Here is a 24,901-nt window from a genome sequence, read left to right on the forward strand (position 1 = left end):
GTTTCTACAAAATCCTCGAGCGGAGCTATGACTCCTCAAAGTTGGGCGCAATGTTAAGTCAATGGGATTTTTCGGGTGGTTTTTCGCCCCCCTTTCGGAAATTCTGCTCCCGACCGCTTATAAAAGTCATAGCCACCATCTCTTCAAAAAACCGGTCGATTTGAGCCCTCTTTCATGGGACTACGGCAAACCGTGCGGGACGAGTTACGCGCCGAAAAAGTGTGCAGACATAAGAATAATAATAATAATAATAACTAGATAGGTACATTTCCTGAAGAAAATGTGAAGTGGTGCTTGCCGTGGCAAATTTCGGGGGACAATATATGATTATACTCCAAGCCAAAAGTAAAACAATTCAACCCACATGTCTCTACGATATTCTGATGCGAAGATATAAGGCTTTGTTTATTCGGTTGCTAGGGTACTGTATTTGGTTGCTAGGGAGAAAATTGGCATCCACTAGTGATTACACTCCGAGTCACGAGTCAAACGGTCAAACCCCCGTGTCTCTACGATGTTCTGATGCGGAGATATAAGGCTTTGTTTACTCTGTTGCTAGGGTACTGTATTTGGTTGCTAGGGAAAAAATTGGCATCCACTAGTGATTACACTCCGAGATACGAGTCAAACGGTCCAACCCCCGTGTCTCTGCGATGTTCTGATGTGGAGATAAAAGGCTTTGTTTACTCTGTTGCTAGGGTAATGTATTTGGTTGCTAGGGAGAAAATTGGCATCCACTAGTGATTACACTCCGAGTCACGAGTCAAACGGTCCAAACCCCGTGTCTCTACGATGTTCTGATGCAGAGATATAAGGGTTTGTTTACTCTGTTGCTAGGGTACTGTATTTGGTTGCTAGGGAAAAAATGGCATCCACTAGTGATTACCCTCCGAGTCACGAGTCAAACGGTCCAACCCCCGTGTCTCTTCGATGTTCTGATGCGGAGATATAAGGCTTTGTTTACTCTGTTGCTAGGGTACTGTATTTGGTTGCTAAGGAAAAAAATGGCATCCACTAGTGATTACCCTCCGAGTCACGAGTCAAACGATCCAACCCCCATGTCTCTACGATGTTCTGATGCGGAGATATAAGGCTTTGTTTACTCTGTTGCTAGGGTACTGTATTTGGTTGCTAGGGAAAAAAATGGCATCCACTAGTGATTACCCTCCGAGTCACGAGTCAAACGGTCCAACCCCCGTGTCTCTACGATGTTCTGATGCGGAGTTATAAGGCTTTGTTTACTCTGTTGCTAGGGTACTGTATTTGGTTGCTAGGGAAAAAATGGCATCCACTAGTGATTACCCTCCGAGTCACGAGTCAAACGGTCCAACCCCCGTGTCTCTACGATGTTCTGATGCGGAGATATAAGGCTTTGTTTACTCTGTTGCTAGGGTACTGTATTTGGTTGCTAGGGAAAAAAATTGCATCCACTAGTGATTACCCTCCGAGTCATGAGTCAAACGGTCCAACCCCCATGTCTCTACGATGTTCTGATGCGGAGATATAAGGCTTTGTTTACTCTGTTGCTAGGGTACTGTATTTGGTTGCTAGGGAAAAAGATGGCATCCACTAGTGATTACCGTCCGAGTCATGTGTCAAACGGTCCAACCCCCATGTCTCTACGATGTTCTGATGTGGAGATATAAGGCTTTGTTTACTCTGTTGCTAGGGTACTGTATTTGGTTGCTAGGGGCGTGGCTTGGGAGTGGCAAATTATGTGCCCAGTGATTACACTCCGAGTCACAAGTAAAACGGTCCAACCCCCGTGTCTCTACGATGTTCTGATGCGGAGATATAAGGCTTTGTTTACTCTGTTGCTAGGGTACTGTATTTGGTTGCTAGGGGCGTGGCTTGGGAGTGGCCAATGATGTGCCCAGTGATTACACTCCGAGTCACAAGTAAAATGGTCCAACCCCCGTGTCTCTACGATGTTCTGATGCGGAGATATAAGGCTTTGTTTATTCGGTTGCTAGGGTGCTCAAATTTGGTTGCTAGGGGCGTGGCTTAGTAAGTCTGTAAGGATCCTGAGAGACTGATTGGATGCCTGAGTAAAATGAGCCCACCCCCATGTCTCTATGACACTGTGGTGCAAAGATATCCATCCGGGCATTTTATAATGGCAGTCTATGGTATAGGTTGCTAGGGTGCCCAAAATGGTTGCTATGGTAACCTTACACCCCATTGTGGGGGACGTCCTGACAGAGTCTAGCACCCTCTTCAAATTTAGTAACCCACATGTTTCTATGAAATCCTGGCTCGGACCTATGACCCGTCAAAATTTTTGCAATGGTAAGTCTATGGGATTTTGCCCCATTGACTTTTCATTGGGGCACATTTGGGCACCTCTTACACCCCAGGGGTACAACTTACACCCCATTGTGATCCATGTTCTTACAGAGCCTACCACCCTCTTCAAATGTTGTAACCCACATGTTTCTACAAAATCCTCGAGCGGAGCTATGACTCGTCAAAGTTGGGCGCAATGTTAAGTCAATGGGATTTTTTGGGTGGTTTTTCGCCCCCCTTTCGGAAATCCTGCACCCGATCGCTTATAAAAGTCATAGCACACCTCTCCTCAATAAGCCGGTCGATTTGAGCCCTAATTTATGGGTCTACGACAAACCGTGTGGGACGAGTTACGCGCCGAAAAAGTGTGCAGACATAAGAATAATAAGATATAATAATAATAACTAGATAGAAAAGTTTGAAGACAAACTTTATGTTGGCTTGACAAAGCCTGGCCTAAATGTTTAAAACAGTTTGAAAGAAACTTAAAACAAGTTTAGTTTAGTAGTCTAACTTTCCGTAAACATGATTTAACAAAAAGTTAGCATGTTAACATGATTTAGCACTAAGTTAGCATGACGTTAACATGATTTAGCACTAAGTTAGCATGATGTTAACATGAATTAGCATGAGTTAGCATGATGCTAACATGAATTAACATGAAGCTAGCATGATGCTAACAAGAATTAGCATGAAGCTAACATGAATTAGCATGAAGCTAGCATGATGCTAACATGCATTAGCATGAAGCTAGCATGAAGCTAGCATGATGTTACCATGAATTAGCATGAAGCTAGCATGAAGCTAACATGAATTAGCATGAAGCTAGCATGAAGCTAACATGAATTAGCATGAAGCTAGCACGAAGCTAACATGAATTAGCATGAAGCTAGCACGATGCTAACATGAATTAGCATGAAGCTAGCACGAAGCTAACATGAATTAGGATGAAGCTAGCACGATGCTAACATGAATTAGCATGAAGCTAGCACGAAGCTAACATGAAGCTAGCACGATGCTTACATGAATTAGCATGAAGCTAGCACGAAGCTAACATGAATTAGCATGAAGCTAACATGAATTAGCATGAAGCTAGCATGATGCTAACATGAATTAGCATGAAGCTAGCACGAAGCTAACATGAATTAGCATGAAGCTAGCACGATGCTAACATGAATTAGCATGAAGCTAGCACGAAGCTAACATGAATTAGGATGAAGCTAGCACGATACTAACATGAATTAGCATGAAGCTAGCATGAAGCTAACATGAATTAGCATGAAGCTAGCATGAAGCTAACATGAATTAGCATGAAGCTAGCACGAAGCTAACATGAATTAGCATGAAGCTAGCACGATGCTAACATGAATTAGCATGAAGCTAGCACGAAGCTAATATGAATTAGGATGAAGCTAGCACGATGCTAACATGAATTAGCATGAAGCTAGCATGATGCGAACATGAATTAGCATGAAGCTAGCACGAAGCTAACATGAAGCTAGCACGATGCTAACATGAATTAGCATGAAGCTAGCACGAAGCTAACATGAATTAGCATGAAGCTAACATGAATTAGCATGAAGCTAGCATGATGCTAACATGAATTAGCATGAAGCTAGCATGAAGCTAACATGAATTAGCATAAAGCTAGCATGATGCTTACATGAATTAGCATGAAGCTAGCATGAAGCTAACATGAATTAGCATGAAGCTAGCACGAAGCTAACATGAATTAGCATGAAGCTAGCACGATGTTAACATGAATTAGCATGAAGCTAGCACGAAGCTAACATGAATTAGGATGAAGCTAGCACGATGCTAACATGAATTAGCATGAAGCTAGCACGAAGCTAACATGAAGTTAGCATGATGCTAACATGAATTACCATGAAGCTAACACGATGTTAACATGAATTAGCATGAAGTTAGCACGAAGCTAACATGAATTAGCATGAATCTAGCATGACGCTAACATGAATTAGCATGAAGCTAACATGAAGCTAACATGAATTAGCATGAAGCTAACATGAATTAGCATGAAGCTAGCATGATGTTAACATGAATTAGCATGAAGCCAACATGATGCTAACATGAATTAGCATGAAGCTAACATGAATTAGCATGAAGCTAGGATAGTGCTAACATGAATTAGCATGAAGCTTGCATGATGCTAACATGAAATAGCATGAAGCTAGCATGATGCTAACATGAATTAGCATGAAGCTAGCATGATGCTAATATGAATTAGCATAAAGCTAGCATGATGTTAATATGAATTAACATGAAGCTAGCATGATGCTAACATGATTTAACATGAAGTTAGCAAGATTTATTATGAAATTAGCATAAAGCTAGCATGAAACTAGCATAAAGCTAGAATGACTTAGCATGAAGCTAGCATAAGGCTAACATGACCAAAAGACCCAACCCCCATGTCTCTATGATGTTCGGATCCAGAGATATAAGGCTTTGTTTATTATGTTGCTAGGGTGCTCATATTTGGTTGCTAGGGGCGTGGCTTAATACCTCAATAAGAATCCTCAGAGACTGATTGGATGCCTGAGTAAAATGAGCCCACCCCCATGTCTCTGTGACACTCTGCTGCAAAGATATCCATCTGGGCATTTTATAATGGCAGTCTATGGAAGATGTTGCTAGGGTGCCCAAAAATGGTTGCTATGGGCGTGGCTTAATAGCTATGGGACAATCCTGAGAGACTGATTGGATGCCTGAGTAAAATGAGCCCACCCCCATGTCTCTATGACACTGTAAAGCGAATATATTCCATCTGGAACGTTTTTATTCCCTTGTATGGGCATGATTCCTGTCCCATTATAAGTCAATGGGAAATTTTGGGGGCCTCTTACACCCCAGGGGTGAAACTTACACCCCAATGTGATGTATGTTCTTACACAGCCTGCCAGCCTCTTCAAATGTGGTAACCCACAAGTTTCTACAAAATTCTCGCTCGCAGCTAGAACCCGTCAAAGTTTGTCCAATGTTAAGTCAATGGGACTTTCGGAATTTTAATTTCCCATTATAGGAATTCTGTAAGTCGGATCCCTTCAAAAAGTCATAGCACACTTCTTCAGACCAGTCAGAATGTCCGTGGAAAATTTGGTGGATGTAGCTTGAAAGCTGTAGGACGAGTTAGCTGCAGAAATTTAGTCTCAGAAGAAAAATAATAATAACTAGATAGGTACATTTCCTGAAGAAAATGTGAGTGGTGCTTGCCGTGGCAAAATTCTGGGGAACATATATGATTATACTCCAAGCCAAAAGTAAAACGATCCAACTCCTGTGTCTCTACGATGTTCTGATGCGGAGATATAAGGCTTTGTTTACTCTGTTGCTAGGGTACTGTATTTGGTTGCTAGGGAGAAAATTGGCATCCACTAGTGATTACCCTTCGAGTCACGAGTCAAACGGTCCAAACCCCATGTCTCTACGATGTTCTAATGTGGAGATATAAGGCTTTGTTTACTCTGTTGCTAGGGTACTGTATTTGGTTGCTAGGGAAAAAATGGCATCCACTAGTGATTACCCTCCGAGTCATGAGTCAAACGGTCCAACCCCCGTGTCTCTACGATGTTCTGATGTGGAGATATAAGGCTTTGTTTACTCTGTTGCTAGGGTACTGTATTTGGTTGCTAGGGGCGTGGCTTGGGAGTGGCCAATGATGTGCCCAGTGATTACACTCCGAGTCACAAGTAAAACGGTCCAACCCCCGTGTCTCTACGATGTTCTGATGCCGAGATATAAGGCTTTGTTTACTCTGTTGCTAGGGTACTGTATTTGGTTGCTAGGGGCGTGGCTTGGGAGTGGCCAATTATGTGCCCAGTGATTACACTCCGAGTCACAAGTAAAACGGTCCAACCCCCGTGTCTCTACGATGTTCTGATGCGGAGATATAAGGCTTTGTTTACTCTGTTGCTAGGGTACTGTATTTGGTTGCTAGGGGCGTGGCTTGGGAGTGGCCAATTATGTGCCCAGTGATTACACTCCGAGTCACAAGTAAAACGGTCCAACCCCCGTGTCTCTACGATGTTCTGATGTGGAGATATAAGGCTTTGTTTACTCTGTTGCTAGGGTACTGTATTTGGTTGCTAGGGGCGTGGCTTGGGAGTGGCCAATTATGTGCCCAGTGATTACACTCCGAGTCACAAGTAAAACGGTCCAACCCCCGTGTCTCTACGATGTTCTGATGCGGAGATATAAGGCTTTGTTTACTCTGTTGCTAGGGTACTGTATTTGGTTGCTAGGGGCGTGGCTTGGGAGTGGCCAATGATGTGCCCAGTGATTACACTCCGAGTCACAAGTAAAACGGTCCAAACCCCGTGTCTCTACGATGTTCTGATGCGGAGATATAAGGCTTTGTTTATTCGGTTGCTAGGGTGCTCAAATTTGGTTGCTAGGGGCGTGGCTTGGGAGTGGCCAATGATGTGCCCAATTGTTACACCCCTAGTCACAAGTAAAACGGTCCAACCCCCGTGTCTCTACGATGTTCTGATGCCGAGATATAACTGTTTGTATTTTATGTTGCTAGGGTGCTCAAAAGTGGTTGCTAGGGGCGTGGCTTAGTAAGTCTGTAAGGATCCTGAGAGACTGATTGGATGCCTGAGTAAAATGAGCCCACCCCCATGTCTCTATGACACTGTGGTGCAAAGATATCCATCCGGGCATTTTATAATGGCAGTCTATGGTATAGGTTGCTAGGGTGCCCAAAATGGTTGCTATGGTAACCTTACACCCCATTGTGGGGGACGTCCTGACAGAGTCTAGCACCCTCTTCAAATTTAGTAACCCACATGTTTCTATGAAATCCTGGCTCGGACCTATGACCCGTCAAAATTTTTGCAATGGTAAGTCTATGGGATTTTGCCCCATTGACTTTTCATTGGGGCACTTTTGGGCACCTCTTACACCCCAGGGGTACAACTTACACCCCATTGTGATCCATGTTCTTACAGAGCCTACCACCCTCTTCAAATGTTGTAACCCACATGTTTCTACAAAATCCTCGAGCGGAGCTATGACTCGTCAAAGTTGGGCGCAATGTTAAGTCAATGGGATTTTTTGGGTGGTTTTTCGCCCCCCTTTCGGAAATCCTGCACCCGATCGCTTATAAAAGTCATAGCACACCTCTCCTCAATAAGCCGGTCGATTTGAGCCCTAATTTATGGGTCTACGACAAAGCGTGCGGGACGAGTTACGCGCCGAAAAAGTGTCCAGAAAAAGAAGAATAATAATAATAATAATAATAAGTATGCAAGATAGTAATAGTGATGCTTTGCATAAATGCAAGCACCACTAATAATAATAAGTTTAACTACAATAACAGTATGTTGGCTTTGTCAAGCCAACATAATAATAATAATAAGTATGAGCAATAATAATAGTGATGCCTTGCATAAATGCAAGCACCACTAACTAGATAGGTACATTTCCTGAAGAAAATGTGAAGTGGTGCTTGCCGTGGCAAATTTCGAGGGACAATTTATGATTATACTCCAAGCCAAAAGTAAAACGGTCCACCCCAGTGTCTCTATGATGTTCTGATGCGGAGATATAAGGCTTTGTTTACTCTGTTGCCAGGGTACTGTATTTGGTTGCTAGGGAGAAAATTGGCATCCACCAGTGATAACACTCCAAGTCACGAGTAAAACGGTCCAACCCCCGTGTCTCTACGATTTTCTGATGTGGAGATATAATGATTTGTTTATTCGGTTGCTAGGGTGCTCATATTTGGTTGCTAGGGGCGTGGCTTAATACCTCTTGGCATCCACTACTGATTTCCCTCTGAGTCACGAGTAAAACGGTCCAACCCCCGTGTCTCTACGATTTTCTGATGCGGAGATATAAGGCTTTGTTTATTCGGTTGCTAGGGTGCTCATATTTGGTTGCTAGGGGCGTGGCTTAATACCTCTTGGCATCCACTAATGATTACCCTCTGAGTCACGAGTAAAACGGTCCAACCCCCGTGTCTCTACGATTTTCTGATGCAGAGATATAACGATTTGTTTATTCCGTTGCTAGGATGCTCATATTTGGTTGCTATGGGCGTGGCTTAATACAACTTGGCATCCACTAGTGATTACCCTCTGAGTCATGAGTAAAACGGTCCAACCCCCGTGTCTCTACGATTTTCTGATGCGGAGATATAAGGCTTTGTTTATTCGGTTGCTAGGGTGCTCATATTTGGTTGCTAGGGGCGTGGCTTAATACCTCTTGGCATCCACTAATGATTACCCTCTGAGTCACGAGTAAAACGGTCCAACCCCCGTGTCTCTACGATTTTCTGATGCGGAGATATAACGATTTGTTTATTCCGTTGCTAGGGTGCTCATATTTGGTTGCTAGGGGCGTGGCTTGGGAGTGGCCAATGATGTGGCAAGTGATTACACTCCGAGTCACAAGTAAAACGGTCCAACCCCCGTGTCGCTACGATGTTCTGATGCCGAGATATAACTGTTTGAATTTTATGTTGCTAGGGTGCTCAAAAGTGGTTGCTAGGGGCGTGGCTTAGTAACTCTGCAAGGGTCTTGAGAGGCTGATTGGATGCCTGAGTAAAATGAGCCCACCCCCATGTCTCTGTGACACTGTGGTGCAAAGATATCCCTCTGGGCATTTTGTAATGGCAGTCTATGGGATAGGTTGCTAGGGTGCCCAAAATGGTTGCTAGGGTAACATTACAACCCCATTGCGGGGGACGTCCTGACAGAGTCTAGCACCCTCTTCAAATTTAGTAACCCACATGCTTCTACGAAATCCTCGCTCGGACCTGTGACCCGTCAAAGTTTTTGCAATGTTAAGTCTATGGGATTTTCCCCCATTGACTTTTCATTGGGCATTTTTGGGCACCTCTTACACCCCAGGGGTACAACTTACACCCCATTGTGATGTATGTTCTTACAGAGTCTACCACCCTCTTCAAATGTTGTAACCCACATGTTTCTACAAAATCCTCGAGCGGAGCTATGACTTGTCAAAGTTTGGCGTAATGTTAAGTCAATGGGATTTTTCGGGTGGTTTTTTGCCCCCCTTTCGGAAATTCTGCACCCGACCGCTTATAAAAGTCATAGCCACCATCTCCTCAAAAAAACGGTCGATTTGAGCCCTCTTTCATGGGACTACGGCAAACCGTGCGGGACGAGTTACGCGCCGAAAAAGTGTGCAGACATAAGAATAATAATAATAATAATAATAATATCCCTGAGCAATAATAATAGTGATGCTTTGCATAAATGCAAGCACCACTAATAATAATATCCCTGAGCAATAATAATAGTGATGCTTTGCATAAATGCAAGCACCACTAATAATAATAAGTTTAAGTGCAACAACAGTATGTTGGCTTTCTCAAGCCAACATAATAAGAAATTGAACAGGTGTTCCTAATAATCCTTTAGGTGAGTGTATATCGGCTCAAATATCTGTATATCTGTTACTTATATGTCTACTTTATCTGTAATAAATGGTATCGACATCGGCTCTTAAAACCCACGTCGGTCGACCTCGACCCGACGGCTCCCAGTTTAAGAACCACTGACTTGGGAGTCCTCTTGACTACCCTTAACATGCACTTTTTTCTAATTTAGGCAGCTTAGCTAGTTTTAGCGCTAAAAGACTTTGTAGGGTTTTGGGGTCCTATAATTAGAAATGACACACACATCATATTTAGGAGTTTCTGCTAAATCAGCATGTTATGCTGCTTTCCAGGGGCAGTTCACATTATAACGATAAATATATTAGCGTCCTCATCATAACGTTATGCTAATTCGCTTACTCGCGCAAAGCACTTGCCTTTAATGGCATTAACTAATATTGGATATTTCTTGTAATAAAAACTTTTGCAATTGTTTACGTCACTGAATATGTAAATATGCCTTTTTTGTTGCATTTACACAGCAGGGAACCAGCAAATGTCTTCAACATGCTGCATTTCGTGTAACTCTAAACAGTGAATCTAGAAGTTTGTGTAATATCTCACCTTTTGGCGTAGTCAGTGAAGGAGGAAAAAAAATTACATAGTGAATTTCAAAGCAACTGCATCAGCCCTGGATACAAGGTAATTTTATGTTATGGACCTCAGCAATCTCCACTGTCATTTCAAGTGCACGTGCAGACTTTAGTCTTAAAGGCGCTCTAAGCGAATCTGTGTGACATCCCTGCTTGTTGACGTTCCAAGTTTTGTCAAACAAAACAGAGCGTAGCTAACTCCTCCCCTCCCTTCCGTGCTTTCTGAATGAGTCATGAACGCGCCCAACACTCACTCCCAAATCGTGCTTGTCGTTTATTGGCTGGAACACTTTGTTATGTTTTGTGGTGGTAGGTTTGACCACTTTGTTTTTGTTGCAGTTTGTGAAGCCTGGGCTGTCTACAGAGCCCACATTTTTTACGGTGTGTTCAGGGGACAGGCAGCTAGCAGATAGTGAGGAGATGTTTACTGTATGTACAAAATTTATGGCTTAAAACGCATGAATTCGCTTCGAGCACCTTTAAGATGTTTTGTGAATACGAGTCCAGGATCATTAAGCGCGTTTTAAAAGAGACCCTTATTTATGTTGACTTGAGACAAAGGACAACACAGCATCCAATCGACTTACAGCATCCAATCTCATCAGAGTTATCTGTGCAGTCCATGTTGTGGTCACATTTCTTATGCCGTCCAATGCACTGACCATTTGCACAGGTGAACTGATCCAAAGGACAGAGAACTACAGAGAGAGAGAGAGAGAGAGAGAGAGAGAGAGAGAGAGAGAGAGAGAGAGAGAGAGAGAGAGAGAGAGAGAGAGAGAGAGAGACAAACAAAACAGTGGGAGAGAAAGCTATAGTTAGGAAAGCCACAGGAAAATTACACCACACTTTATCCTTGAAGAAAGACGGATAACTACCTTCACATTTGTTTTCGTCCGATCGATCCTGACAGTTGATTTCCCCGTTGCAATGCAGGAAAAGATCCACACACTGTTTACTGTCACACTGAAACTCCTCGTCCGAGCACATGGGACAGTCACGTTCGTCGCTGCTGTCATCACACTCGGCAAAGCCATCGCAGCGCCACGCCTGCGGGATACAGTCCACCTCTCCTGAAGCACACGAGAACTGCTCCGGGGAGCAAGTGGGCGGCTCTAAAAAAGGAGAGATGGCATGAGATCTTTCTGTGACAAAACAAACATTAAACACACAGTAACAGAAGACAGAGAGATCAGTGTACCTCCGCAGTAGAGTTCGTCCTGCAACAGGACCAGGTGAACGGGGCACGAGCAGCGAGTCGTTCCATCGCCTTTCACGATGCAGATGTGGGAACAGCCGCCATTATCCGACGTACAAGGGTGTCTGTCTGCAGAACACAGAAAGAAAGCCATCAGCGCAATCAGGCTCTTAAAAGAAACATTCAAATAACTAGGTACAAATCGAACGTTCTTCGGCAACACAGATCGCAAAGCTTCAGCGGACTTAAGCAGACACAACAGAGGGGGGACTTACTGTACTCCTGCATGTCGAGCTCGTGGACAGCGTGGATGTCACTCAGAGAGGCGATTCTTGCCTGAATCTTCGTCCGGCCCTCGCGAGTGACCTTGTTGATTCGTTCGATCATCTGCTGTTGACGATCGATCCAGTACAGGTGATTTCCAAACACAGTCAGTCCAACAGGCTGCAGAATGTTGGAGTCCTCAATGACGATCCGATTGGCTCCTAAAAGGTGTCGTGGAGAAAGGAGATTGGTTAGGAACTGAGGGTGTGTTGACGGGTAATTATACAGAGAAAAGGAAATTATACAGAAGTGAACTGAAGCGTTACATTACCAAGTTTGATCATAAATCACCAAGTACCAACAGCAGTTCTGCTCACCAGACAAATCGCTGCTCTCGATGCGTCTGAGGTCCATGTCCACCCAAAAGAGTCTGTTCAGTTCATGATCGATGGCGAGAGCGACCGGCTTCCCCAGACCACTGAAGAACAAAACCTCCCTCTCGGTCCCATCCAGAGCCGCCCGTTCGATCTTAGGCGACCGCTCCTGCAGGTTGGTGAAGTACATGTACCTGCAGGACAGACATCAAACGCTGTAAAGCCACTCATATTGGGACTGACACAAATAATCTGATACACAGAGGAAAAACAAGCAAAACTCCATTCAAATGTTACATGACATCAGTGCGGGAGAGTGTGAGAGCTTTGAAAATGTCTTAGGAATAAAACAGCCATAATCACAGCAAAAAAGCACTACAAAACCCAAAGACACGGTGTCAGTCTACATGGCTTGTACAGAAGAAACAGAACAGGGAAACTCACAGTGATTGGCTATGATAATCCAGACAGATTTACATAAAGTGTTTTAAAGCTGCGGTCGGCAACTTATTTGATCATATATTTTGATAATATTCACTGAAACCAACACTATGCTCCGATAGAACAACATAAATAAGACTGTTTAAGAAAAAACCCAGCGCTTCTAGCTCCACATGGAGCCTGTTATTTGTTTTGCAAAAAATACACCGCTCCCGGCATTTGGTCTAATCAGCGCAGACCGGTTCATTTGGTCCAATCAGCACAGGGCTGTCTTAAATCTGCCTGTCAATCACAGTACCTGCACCAGCCACAGATCCCCCTCGCGCGCCTTACAATATCACGTGCATCCGCCTGAAGTTATAGGTGTTTTGGTTTGAACCCAGCGTGATGGTAGAGAGAACATTCACTAACAAACTTCCGATTCCTCGGTTAACAACCAGAGCTAGGAAAACAACCAATGAAAAGAAGGAAACAAAGATAGAAAGCGACCGTGACTGTAATAAAACTAGGATCAATATTGGAACGGCATTTGAAAGGTGGAGGAATCTACGAGATTTTAAAGGGTTCAAGCTGGATGCAGAGCTTGCCACATTTCTTCTCGACAGGTAATTGTGCTTTTTCAACCATTGATTGTATTTCGGAGTGTTATGTAAGTAATCTAAGTATTCTTGCCAAGTATGCGTTCACAATAATACTGGTGCACACGTGCTGACGAGAACGAGCTCTGAGGGAGGTTGCTCGGAGGTAGTGGGGGAGGGACATACAATTGTAAACATTTGGAAACTGCTCAATCCTCCAGAGTTGCAGACGGCAGCTTTAAGTCTTGTCTGTAGTGTAATTTACTTCATGAATTATGGACAGGAACGTTAACATACTTAAAATGTCCGTAGAACAAAACAGTCGTTTACCAAATAGAGCAAATACTTCATGAAGTAAACACACTCTCCTCAACCTGCTTTTATGAAAGATGGTGACATAATTATATGTTCGTGCAAATTAACACAATATTTGTCTTGTGTTTTTACATCTACCATATCAAGTGTAAGTTGTACTTTCTCACCCTTTCTCAGGGTTCACCACGATGGCTCGGGGTTTGTCATGTTCCCCGCGGAGAACCACACCCACACGAGAACCATTGGTGCGCGTGACGTTGATGACGTTGGTTACCTCACTTGTCCAATAGATGAAGCGACTGTAGATGTCAATGCTGAGGTCATAGGGCTGCAGGCCCAGGTTGGGCCCGCCCACTGCGCTGAAAACCACTGTCACGCTCTGAGACAGAAAACAGCCAATCAGACCACTCTATAAAACACAAACGAATGAGTCACGAGCAGTCTGTGTCGCCGTGGTTACCTGGTTACCATCCTCCTGTGCACGGCGGATGACATTTTGTTTGGAGTCGATCCAGTATATGTGTCTGTCTAGCGGGTCGTAGTCTATGGCTCGCACGTTTCTAAGACTGTGAATAGGCAAAATGATGTCAGGACTCTGCTGCTCATCAATGACCATACGATTAATGGCCGACTTCTGACTGAAGAGCAGAAAGGACGTGGGAGCTGAAAAGAGAGAGAGAGCGAGAGAGAGAGAGCGAGAGAGCGAGAGAGAGAGAGCGAGAGAGAGAGAGAGAGAGAGAGAGACTTTTGACTTTTAAGAGTCCTTTTAATTAAAATAGGGTTATAAATAAAATCAAACAGCAGATTACAATTTCAACAATATACATTTTCATACATTTAGTACAACCAGTCTTATAATCTCACCAATTGAACACTAAGTTTCCATTTTCATTCACAATCACCAGTGCCTCTCTAACACCCCATCTCCATTCAAAAAAGGCAATATTGTCAGTATATCGATAATATGAATACTCAATAATCACTCGTGTTTTTACCAAGGACTTAAACATAGCTACCATATCAACATCCTGTCCTGCTTTTTTGCACTGATGGGATTTCAAAATGGCTAGCTTAGCTTGACCAATCAAAAAATTGGCAAGAACACATTGTTGTTGCCATGACCTTCTGTATTTACATCCCAATATAAATAAAGTAATATTGTATAAAAAACCCAATTTTGTAATGAGGTTTTCTAAAATAACAAAAAGAGGACGAAGTCTTAAACATTCAGAGAACATATGAAACACAGTATCATGAGCATCACAGAAAGGACACAATAAAACCACTTCATTCAATTTCGAAACTAAGCTATTTGAAGCTATAACACAATCTCCACATCTCTTAGAAATAGGAGGCTTATATAATACTCTCCAAGATGGATGCCTATCTTCACCAAAAGAGAGCTTTGCCCTCCATTTAGTATCGGTCCTTTCTTGCAATTGCCCAACATGTACAGATTTGACACAAATATAATAAAGAACTTTCTTATCCATATCATGACAGAACATATCCCCATATCCCTTCAGCAATGTCGTCTGATTAATATCAGAACCAATTCTTTCATCTGTAGGTATCACTCTGAGTTCAGGAAAGTTCTGATGTATAAACCCATTTACCAAAACTAAGTTAATGAAAGAAACTAATGTAGGAGGAAAAGCATCTTTAATGCACTCCATTATCTTCTCCACAATCCTCAGGGATTTGAGTTCAACCTGTGTAGCAATTGATTGCACAGTTCTCCACTGACCTTGAGTTAAATCAATTAAGTCCCTTACTTTACTGACCCCACCATTCAGAAAATTGGGAATTAAAGGGGATACATTAGATGGCAGTTGTATAAGGGGATTAAAAAACAAAGGTTCTAAAATCCCATAATGCACTTCTTCAGTTCTGTAAATATTTAAATACGTCCATGCTTTAATTACTGATAAATAGAAACTAGACCAAAAACACTGTTTCTTGTCCTCAAATGGTTTGTCTATTAAAAACAACTGTTTATCTAGGCCTACTCCACCTAGATCTGTTAACAAACATAAACCAAATGTATCCCAGCGTAAATTATCAGAACAATACAGAATCTTCTGCAATGTTTGTAGTCTCATTGCTAATATTTTTGACTCTATATGTATTAAACCTTGACCTCCCTCTGCCACAAGAAGGTAAATTATCCCAGGAGTAAGCCAATGAAGACCATTCCAAAAAAATGTAACAAAAGCCTTTTGAATTGTCCCAAGTAATTCCCTAGGAGGATTAAAAACAGTAACTCTGTGCCATAGCATTGAGGCTGCTAGATTATTAATAATCAGGCATCTACCTCTGAAAGAGAGTTGTGGAACAAGCCATTGCCATTTCTGCAATCTGCCAATCACTCGATCTGCTAGACCCTCCCAGTTCTTTTCAGTATATTGAGCTGTCCCAAAATAAACACCCAATATTTTAAAGCCATCCCGAGCCCATTTACACTGTTGTGGCAATTGAGGTGGTCCTTCATTTTCCCAGTCTCCTAAGAGAAATGATGCACATTTATCCCAGTTTATACGTGCAGATGTTGCTTTTTGAAACATATTTAAACAAGAAATAAGTTTGGTAACATCATTAGTACTCTTAATTATGACTGTTACGTCATCTGCATAAGCTGTCAATTTTACTGGGACAACTTCTGGGGAACCTGGGACACCAATACCAGAAAGCTGCTTTCTCAACATAACCAACAACGGCTCAATGGCAATCGAATAAAGAAGCCCAGAAAGAGGGCATCCTTGCCTTATCCCCCTAGTCACAGGGAATGGCCTAGTAAGAGTCCCATTAATCCTCAGCATACTATAAATGTCCCTATACAACAACTTGATAAGAGAGACAAAATGTGGACCAAATCCAAAGGCCTCCAGGGTCTTAAACAAATATTGATGATCCACCCTGTCAAAGGCTTTTTCCTGATCCAGGGAAAGAAACCCAATGTCCAATTTGTGTTTTTTTGTGACTGCAATAATGTCTCTCACTAGAAAAAGGTTATCAAAAATTGTTCGTTTAGGGACACAAAAAGTCTGATCTTCATGAATTACATTTGCCATATATTTTTTAAGCCTATTAGTTATTGTTTTAGATAGTATTTTGAAATCAACACAAATTAAAGAGACGGGTCGCCAGTTCTTGAGGAACCCAAGATCTCCTTTCTTCGGGATCAACGTTGAAACAGCCCTCCGACAACTCAGTGGAAGTATCCCTTGATTAAAACTTTCATGAAGAACTGCATACAAATCCTCTCCAATCAATTTCCAAAATACACAATAAAATTCAGCCGAAAGACCATCAAGGCCAGGTGATTTCCCAGGGCTCAGCTCCTGGACAGCTTCAGAAAGTTCAGCTAAGGAAATAGATTTCTCAAGGATTTTTCGATCTTCATCTGCTAATTTTGGTAGATCATCCAAAAGTTGTTCTGTTACTGTTCCATCACACAGTTCAGTACAGTAAAGGTTCTCATAAAAGTTAAGGGCATGAGTACGAATTGTCTGCTGGTCAACTGTGACACCGCCTTCTGGTAATTTCAATTTATGGAAGCATTTCTGTTCTCTTGGTTTTTTTTCAAGACTGAAGAAAAATGCAGAAGGGGCATCCATATGATTTAACTGAGAATATCTGGTCCTTAAAAGGGCTGTTTTCCCTCGCTCCTCCAATAGGGACTTCAATAGGAATTTCTTCCTCTCTATAGCATCAACAGAGTCACCATAATTAGTCTGTTTAAGGATATCTTCTTCAAGTGCCTTCATTTTTTCTTTCAGGGCTCTAGTGGTATAGGCAGTGTATTGTTGACAAAACAATTTAATGTGTACTTTGCCCATATCCCACCATTGACTTAAACAAGAAAAATTAACTCTCTCCTCTCTCCAAGATTTCCAGAAAAGGTCAAAAGAGTGAATAAAAGAGTGATCCTGTAATAATCTATAATTGAAGTGCCAGTGTGATTTATGTGCTTTTAAAGATATAGCAGAAACAGTTACAGAAATAAAATGATGATCAGACAGAAAAGATGGTGCTATTGAGCTATTATAAAATCTACCTCTATTACTCTTAGCAACATAGAAGCGGTCAAGTCTCGCTCCAGACAAAAAATTTGAATTATTTTTTAACCAGGTATATTGCTTAACACCAGGAAAACTTTCTCTCCACAAATCAACCAAATCATGATATCTGATAACATTTTTTAAAATCTCTGCAGAATTTGGGTGAGGTTCATCATGATTCCTATCAAGATCTGGATTTAATGTACAATTAAAATCCCCTCCTACTACAACAATGTTATCCATTGGACACTGTGACAAAGCTTCAGATAATTTTTCAAAAAATACTAAACGCTCTTGTCCAACATTTGGAGCATATATATTAAAAAAAGAGAATCTATTTTGTCCCAAGGTAATATCTACTCTCAGAAGTCTACCAGATATTATCTCAACCATAACTGGTTGATCACAGACGTATGGAGAAAAAAGTATAGCAACTCCAGCACTAAGATTAGTACCATGGCTCATTATAATATTTCCCTTCCAATCACAATTCCACTGCGTCTGATTTTGAACATCTGTATGAGTCTCTTGAAGCAAAATAACATCTACTTTTTTCAACTGTAAATAATTAAATAGAGCAAATCTCTTTGTTGTATCACGACATCCATTGATATTAAAAGATCCAATATTTATAGATGCCATAAGAAAAATAAGGCTAAGATATCCAAGGATCCAGAGAACCAAACTAATACTCATAACCTTATTTATATCCCTTTAAACGAGCTTTTAGTTTTCTTTTTAACAATACTCATGTGTTTTTTGAGCCTGTAACGTTTAGGCTGATCAAGCTCCTCCAGTGTTGCTTTTCTCATAACCACTACACATGAATCAATAAAAAGCTGTAAATCAGGGAAATACTTTTCAAGTTTTGGTTTTCTCTGATTGAAAGTATCATCAAGAAAATCATTTATTAAATTCTGCCCTACAATGCCAAAGCGCAGTAACTACGCATTTGGTCAAAATTGAAAAGGGTTAAATTGGGCTTTGCGAGATCTTATGTGTTTTGTGACAAAGTCTCCTGGTTCAATTTTGTCACATTTCAGAGAAACGTGTGTGCCAAAATTGCAGTAACATGTTTGACTGGCTGGTGTAAAAAACTTTCATTTTTCTCAGTTTCAGTGTTTGCGTAGTTACTGCACTTAGCCTTTGTAGGGCAGAATTGTCCCCACAAAGATAGGAATACCAGTATTTTTGTGACCTTGTGGGGACATTTTGATGTCCCTATGAGGAAACAAGCTAATGAATTAAACAAAATTATGTTTCTAGAAAATGTAAAGTAGGACAAGGGTTTCTGTGATGGTTGAGGTTAGGGAATGGGGTAGGTAAGGGGAATAGAATATACAGTTTGTGTGGTATAAAATGCATTACGTCTATGGAATGTCCCCACAAAATATGGAAACCAGAATGTGTGTGTGTGTGTGTGTGTGTGTGTGTGTGTGTGTGTGTGTGTGTGTATTTTTATCCAGTTTCCTTTTCCAATGCTTTAACTAATGGCGCTTTTTCATTGCATAGTACCCCATGGTTTGGGTCAGCTTGATACTAAATACTAAAATGTGACGTGAGAACACTGCAGATCACTGATTGGTCTGAGAGAATCGTCACTACCAGCGTCATCGCTATAATGCAAGATTAGCTTTACCATTGTGCGTGCGCTGTCAAACAAGCCTGTTGTCATCTGGGCTTTGTTGTAAGCTCCCAAACTCCCTTTAAGCGGTGAAAACTATCCACAGGTTGAGAATCAGGAACACCATACCACTGTTTTACAGGCTTGCGGTTTGTGGTGGCGCATTCGCGATGCGCAGGTCCGCATGCACAGCGTTATTGCAAATTAAATGAGACTTAGCGGGGTGTGTCGACTTACAAAAAATTGTCTGTACAAAAAATAGTCATGTAAAACAGAGGTAGTGATAAACGCAATGTGCAAACATCTATTTGTGGTGGTCAATTTTGATTTATTTTGATATAGCATTCCAATGACGCTCTCACATGTATGACGTCACAGCAGTAGGCAGCGCAAATATAACGAGACAGCTATAATTCCCTCCACTCTAAACTCGATGGAAAGCTAACCAAGCCAAAGTGAAGTGAGTTGACCTGACCCATGGGGTACTAAGCAATGGAAACGCCCCATAAGTAGAGAGTACTACATCAGAGTTAGTCCAATACACGAGTCAGCAAAAAGGTTTAACTGGACCCCAATACCAAGCATCAGATCGGAGCATCCGTAGTAATAATGCTAATATTACAGTATGAGCCCAGTCATCAGAACAGCTGAGATAATATACAAATGGCTTGGCTTGTTGGTGTGCTTATAAAGGGTCTTTCTACCCTATCAAATATTGAGTGATAGACACATGACTTTATACCAGCCCTTAGCTTGGCAGCAGTTTTCATGACCACAAGAAATTCTGAAAGAGAACCAAATCTCAGCACACAAGAACCACTGCTCCACATCATAAGAAAAAACACAACATTTCTCTGAGGCCCCCGTGAGTGCCTCTTTCTGCTCAACTGAAGCACACACTGCACTAAATTAAATTTAAGCCCTGTCAAGCCCAACTGAATCTGTTCAGAGCTTTAGTGCCAAATGCAGCAGAGTTGTTGCTTGGGAAATCTTGATCCCAAATATTATACCAAGCGGACCTGAAGATATTTAGATCTTACCACTGCATGTCTTGTTGTCAGCGTTGAGTGAGTAATGTGCTGGGCAGCCGCACACAAAGCTGCTGATGGGAACAGCGAGACACAGATGAGAACAGTGACCGTTAGTAGACGCACACGCGTTCCAGCCGCCCTGACGGGATGAATGAAACACCAGGATGTCCATGACGTAATCCAGGTGACCCTGTATGATGGTGCGGTTCTGACCACTGGTTTTGTTGGCCCGTTCAATGCTGCGCTGGCTCCAGTCGGTCCAGTAGATGTAGTCCTGGTACTGTGTGAGACCAAAAGGATGTGGCAGGTCATCTGCGATTACCTCTCGCTCCAGACCTGCAGAAAACACAAACAACACACATTCAACTCTCATAACCGATGAGTGACTGCATTTAAAAATATTGCAAAGTAATACAATGTAGCAATGTAAAAAATTTGTTACATTGATTCCATTAGATTAACATCTAAAAGTTTTTATTAATATAACGTTACATACTATTCATAATAATATTTAACATTAAGTAAAATCTGCATCACTGTTTTTTAACATTATCCTACAGCGACAGTACAATACATCAACAGAAAACCCATTTTGCACTCTGTAGTCAATTTCTGAACATGACTTAAATATTTAATTAATTTACCTTTGAGATATACTAGATTTAAAGAACTGTTCATTTTAAAACTGTATGAAGAAGTGAACTGAGGTGAACTGCTGACATCAGTGATATTCACCAAGCATGTTGGAGGACTCAATCAGTGTTGTGTCAAGATCTGTCCAGTAGAGGCGTCGTTCTGCATAGTCGATGGTCAGACCATTAGCACGACCCACATTCGGCACCAGAGTGACACGACCAGAACCATCCATGGCAGCGCGGTCGATCTTCGGACGGCCACCCCATTCAGTCCAGTACATAAAGCTGAGAAACGAACATCATGTCTTCATGTCTCATTACATGTGGACAGACAGATATAACTAGCTGCAGCACAGTCATGTGAGCACGGTATGGATTTTAATCCACTGTTTAGATTTTTAGCGGCATCTAGCAGTGAGAATGTGAAATGTAACCAATGGCTCAGTCCACAGCTCACCTATCCCTTTCGAAAAGCATAGTAAAGCTACAGTAGACACCACAGGACAAACAAATCATTGTCTTATGCTGAGTGTACACCAACTGCGTTTCAGGCGTCAAAAGAGAGAGCGAAGTATAAGAAAGTCTAGAGCGAAGTAGACGTGTGGAAAAAGCAAGCATTTGCGCGTCAGAAGCAATAGAGAAGTAAACACACAGCAGTAAGTGACCATTAGACTTCAATAGTAGGAATAAAAAAATATGATGGAATTTAATGGGTACCGTCAACTGTGTGCTTACCATCATTTATTAAAATATTTTCTTAGTCATTTATCACAATACTTCCAAAATATTTTTTTCCTACTATGGAAGTAAATGGTCACTTACTGCTGTGTGTTTACCATTATTTCTCAAAATATCTTCTTTTGTGTTCATCAGAAAAAAGAAATTCATACAGGTTTAGAAACAACATGAGGATGAGTAAATAATAATAATTTATTTATTTGATTGGGACAATGCATGTTAATGAACAAGCATGACAATCATACATGTAAAAATGCCGGATTGTAGCGAAACGCTAATTTCCATCCGTAGTCCCAAGAACAAAGATCACACTGGTTTCAAAACGTTACATGATATAATTTACATCTACAATTATACATCATTTAATAATATTAACTAAAACCTATACAATATTCACATATGACTTAAAAACTCATACAACTTCAGGAGGTCCATATACACATATACAGGAAAAGAAAGACATAAGAAAGAGAAAGAAAAAAGAAAAAAAATTAAGAAAATCGAAAAGATATAGACTGCAATAAAGATACATCATACCCACTAATGTGTACAACTTTGGTTTTCACACAACCATTTTTTCAACTGGACCTTAAAAGAACTGTATATGTGGGGCATTCTCTCAGTGTTAATGGCAGACTATTCCATAGCTTCCCACCACGGACAGACAGAACCGTCTGACCAAAGGTGGTGCACCTGTGGGGTATTATCAAATCTCCTCTAGTGGAGGCACGAGTGGTTCTCTGCATATTGTCTTTAGACTTAAAGTCTTTCAAAGGTGGTGGGGCTAAAGAGTTTAAAACCTTATACTGTATATCAAGCAGGCCATTTTCAATTTAATCATATTATCAAAATCCAATAGTCTATGTTTTTTATTACATGACAATAGTGATTGGGATAGCGTTTTTTTATCTAAACTTTTTATAAAGTCTTGTCATTTTTGCAAGAGTTGTGGGGCAAGCAAGAGACCAGGTGGTCAAGCAATAGTCAAAATGAGAAGTAATCATAGAATAAAAATTAGTTTTGGCAGCATCCATGTTTAAATTATTTCGAATTATGTTGAAAATTTCTAATATTGAATTTAACTATCTGTGCTATTTTTAACATGACTTTTGAAACTAAATGTCGAATCAAGAACTACCCCGAGATATTTAAATTCTGAGACCACATCAAGTTCCACTCCATTCAAAAAAACTTTGATCTAATTACTTCGACCTGACGTTTGGAGAAGTACATACACACTGTTTTTTTGGTGTTCAACATGAGGCATGAATCTCTGAGCCAGTCCTGCAGATGAACTAGGGGAGCTGTAAGATCATCCGCTGCTTGTTCAATTGTTTTTGCATGGGTGTAAATTACTGCGTCATCCGCGTACATCTGCGAGAAGACATTTGGACATGAATTTGGTAGGTTATAGGGCTGGGCGGTATACCGGATTTAGGGGATATATCGATATGGGTTCCCGACGCGATGCGGAATTAGCCAATACCGTTCATATCGATATGGTTTATTGCAACTCAAGCGCGCATACACGCGCTCTGCACGAGCCCGCCCGTCACAGCAAGTACGCGACATGGAGAAGCACGCAGAAACTCTGTGACGCTTGGATGCGCTAGCCTGGCTCCGCCCTCCTACTTGCTTCCGCTTAATTTTCATTTCACTTCAGCAGTACGTCTGGGATGGCTCTATAGAGTTTCGTTTTCTCCTGCAAAAATCTGCAGGACCAATCAGCGAACAGATGGGGGTGGCTAAGAACGATGACGTTGAGGTCGTGCGTCAGTTTGAGTTGTAGGTCAGTAATGGCAGCGGAAAAAAAGGCGTGAGAAAAGCTATTCGGTCCGTTGTTGCAAAACTGCCGAATATACAGAAGTTAAAGCCGGAGCAAGAACCAGGTTTGCTAAGTTTTGTTTGTCTGATTATTCTGACTTGTTGTTTCCGTCCGGTTTCGGTGCATGATATACGTCACGACCACACGTTAGCGATTGGCTTTGGCAGATCCTGAGTGACTCTGGACAGATCCAATAGTTTTAAACTTCAACAATGGACCCTCCTTAACGCAAGTAACGCTTTGCAATGGAGCGTGGCCAGAATCTCTGTACAAATGAAATGAATGTACAAGAGTCTGGTTGGACCAGGCTATGGATGCGCTTCATGAATGTGGACATTCAAAAACTGCGGCTGCATGCACTCGGAGGATTGTAATAATTGAGTTCAAGACTAAAATAAAATGTCTCCTCAATCTGCTTTTACAGAGAGATCATTGGAATTAAGTTACCGCTGCATATGTGTGTTTCATCCCAACAACATGTCTGACACTCCATCACAACACCTATTTATCTAATACGCGATTGCAGTTATTTCTCATCACTATTATAGCAATATCAGGTGAGTGATACTGCGTTTATACTTTAGTTCGACGGGACAAGTGCGTAGATAAAACAGAAACTCCGAAGGAGTTTTATTTTGTGGTGAACTTTTTCCTCAGATTCAAAGCATAACAGCCACAAACAAGTCTCCGTTATTTAATTTTAAAACGTCACTTTAGAATTAGTAACAAATGATTGTGCTGCTTCAGTGAAGCTATTAGTGTGAATTAATGAGATTATTATTAAGAAATAATAAGGGAGGATGTGTGTGAATGAAACAAAGACACTTTAAATGTGCTGAATGTGTGCGGGTTATAGTTTCAGTTTGCACGTAGCCAATCAGATTCCAGAACCACATCTGTTCTATAAACTTAATTATTTTGTCAATTTTTGTGACTGGAATACACTGTAAGGACAAAAGGACTGTGACACCCCCTTCTAATGAAAAGGTTTGACTACTTTAGTAAATTCTGTGAACACAAATCTTAATGCTACAGACAGTTCAGTATATTAATGAGAATTGTGTGTTTCTAATTTTATGGATAATAATTTCAATAGTATGGGCAGGACACTTTTCTATAATTATAGATTAAAGATCATATTACATGATAATGCCCATGTGTACAAAACAAAGTAAAAAAAAGAAATGATTAAGAACTTCACTGGTTTGTATATAAAGTTAACTAAACCCAGCTAAACAACTTTGGTATGACAAACATTTACCACCCATCAAGGACATGAGCATACAGTCATTTCGGGTAAGATGAAGGCTCTAACAAAGATGATTTTTTTATATGGTACTGCATGGTATATAATTTTTGTTTTGATTTGAAGTGGAATAGATGGTTTATTAGGGAGTGTTTACAACTTTATGGTACAACAACTTCAGCCACAAAGATTATAAAGGCTTTGACTTTCAAGTAACATTTTAATCCTTTTTGTAAGAAATACCGGATCGGATACCGGCATTCCTAAAA

At 41.3% G+C, this 24,901-nt stretch overlaps 1 protein-coding gene across 5 annotated transcripts in view; it reads right to left on the reverse strand.

Annotated features, from left to right (window-relative positions):
* Positions 1-24,901, reverse strand: part of lrp6 (low density lipoprotein receptor-related protein 6) — a 275,397-nt gene that overhangs the window by 80,474 nt on the left and 170,022 nt on the right. For all 5 annotated transcript variants that reach the window (XM_065253367.2, XM_065253369.2, XM_073815902.1 and 2 more), the window contains 9 exons: positions 20,924-21,108; positions 20,198-20,524; positions 13,933-14,135; positions 13,640-13,851; positions 12,142-12,332; positions 11,776-11,985; positions 11,504-11,629; positions 11,181-11,417; positions 10,893-11,003 (listed from right to left, as the gene is read on the reverse strand). In XM_065253367.2, the coding sequence (XP_065109439.1) occupies positions 10,893-11,003; positions 11,181-11,417; positions 11,504-11,629; positions 11,776-11,985; positions 12,142-12,332; positions 13,640-13,851; positions 13,933-14,135; positions 20,198-20,524; positions 20,924-21,108 (1,802 nt within the window). The remainder of the gene's footprint in view (positions 1-10,892; positions 11,004-11,180; positions 11,418-11,503; positions 11,630-11,775; positions 11,986-12,141; positions 12,333-13,639; positions 13,852-13,932; positions 14,136-20,197; positions 20,525-20,923; positions 21,109-24,901) is intronic.

Source organism: Paramisgurnus dabryanus, chromosome 1 (assembly GCF_030506205.2).
Source record: "Paramisgurnus dabryanus chromosome 1, PD_genome_1.1, whole genome shotgun sequence".
Classification (NCBI taxonomy): domain Eukaryota; kingdom Metazoa; phylum Chordata; class Actinopteri; order Cypriniformes; family Cobitidae; genus Paramisgurnus; species Paramisgurnus dabryanus.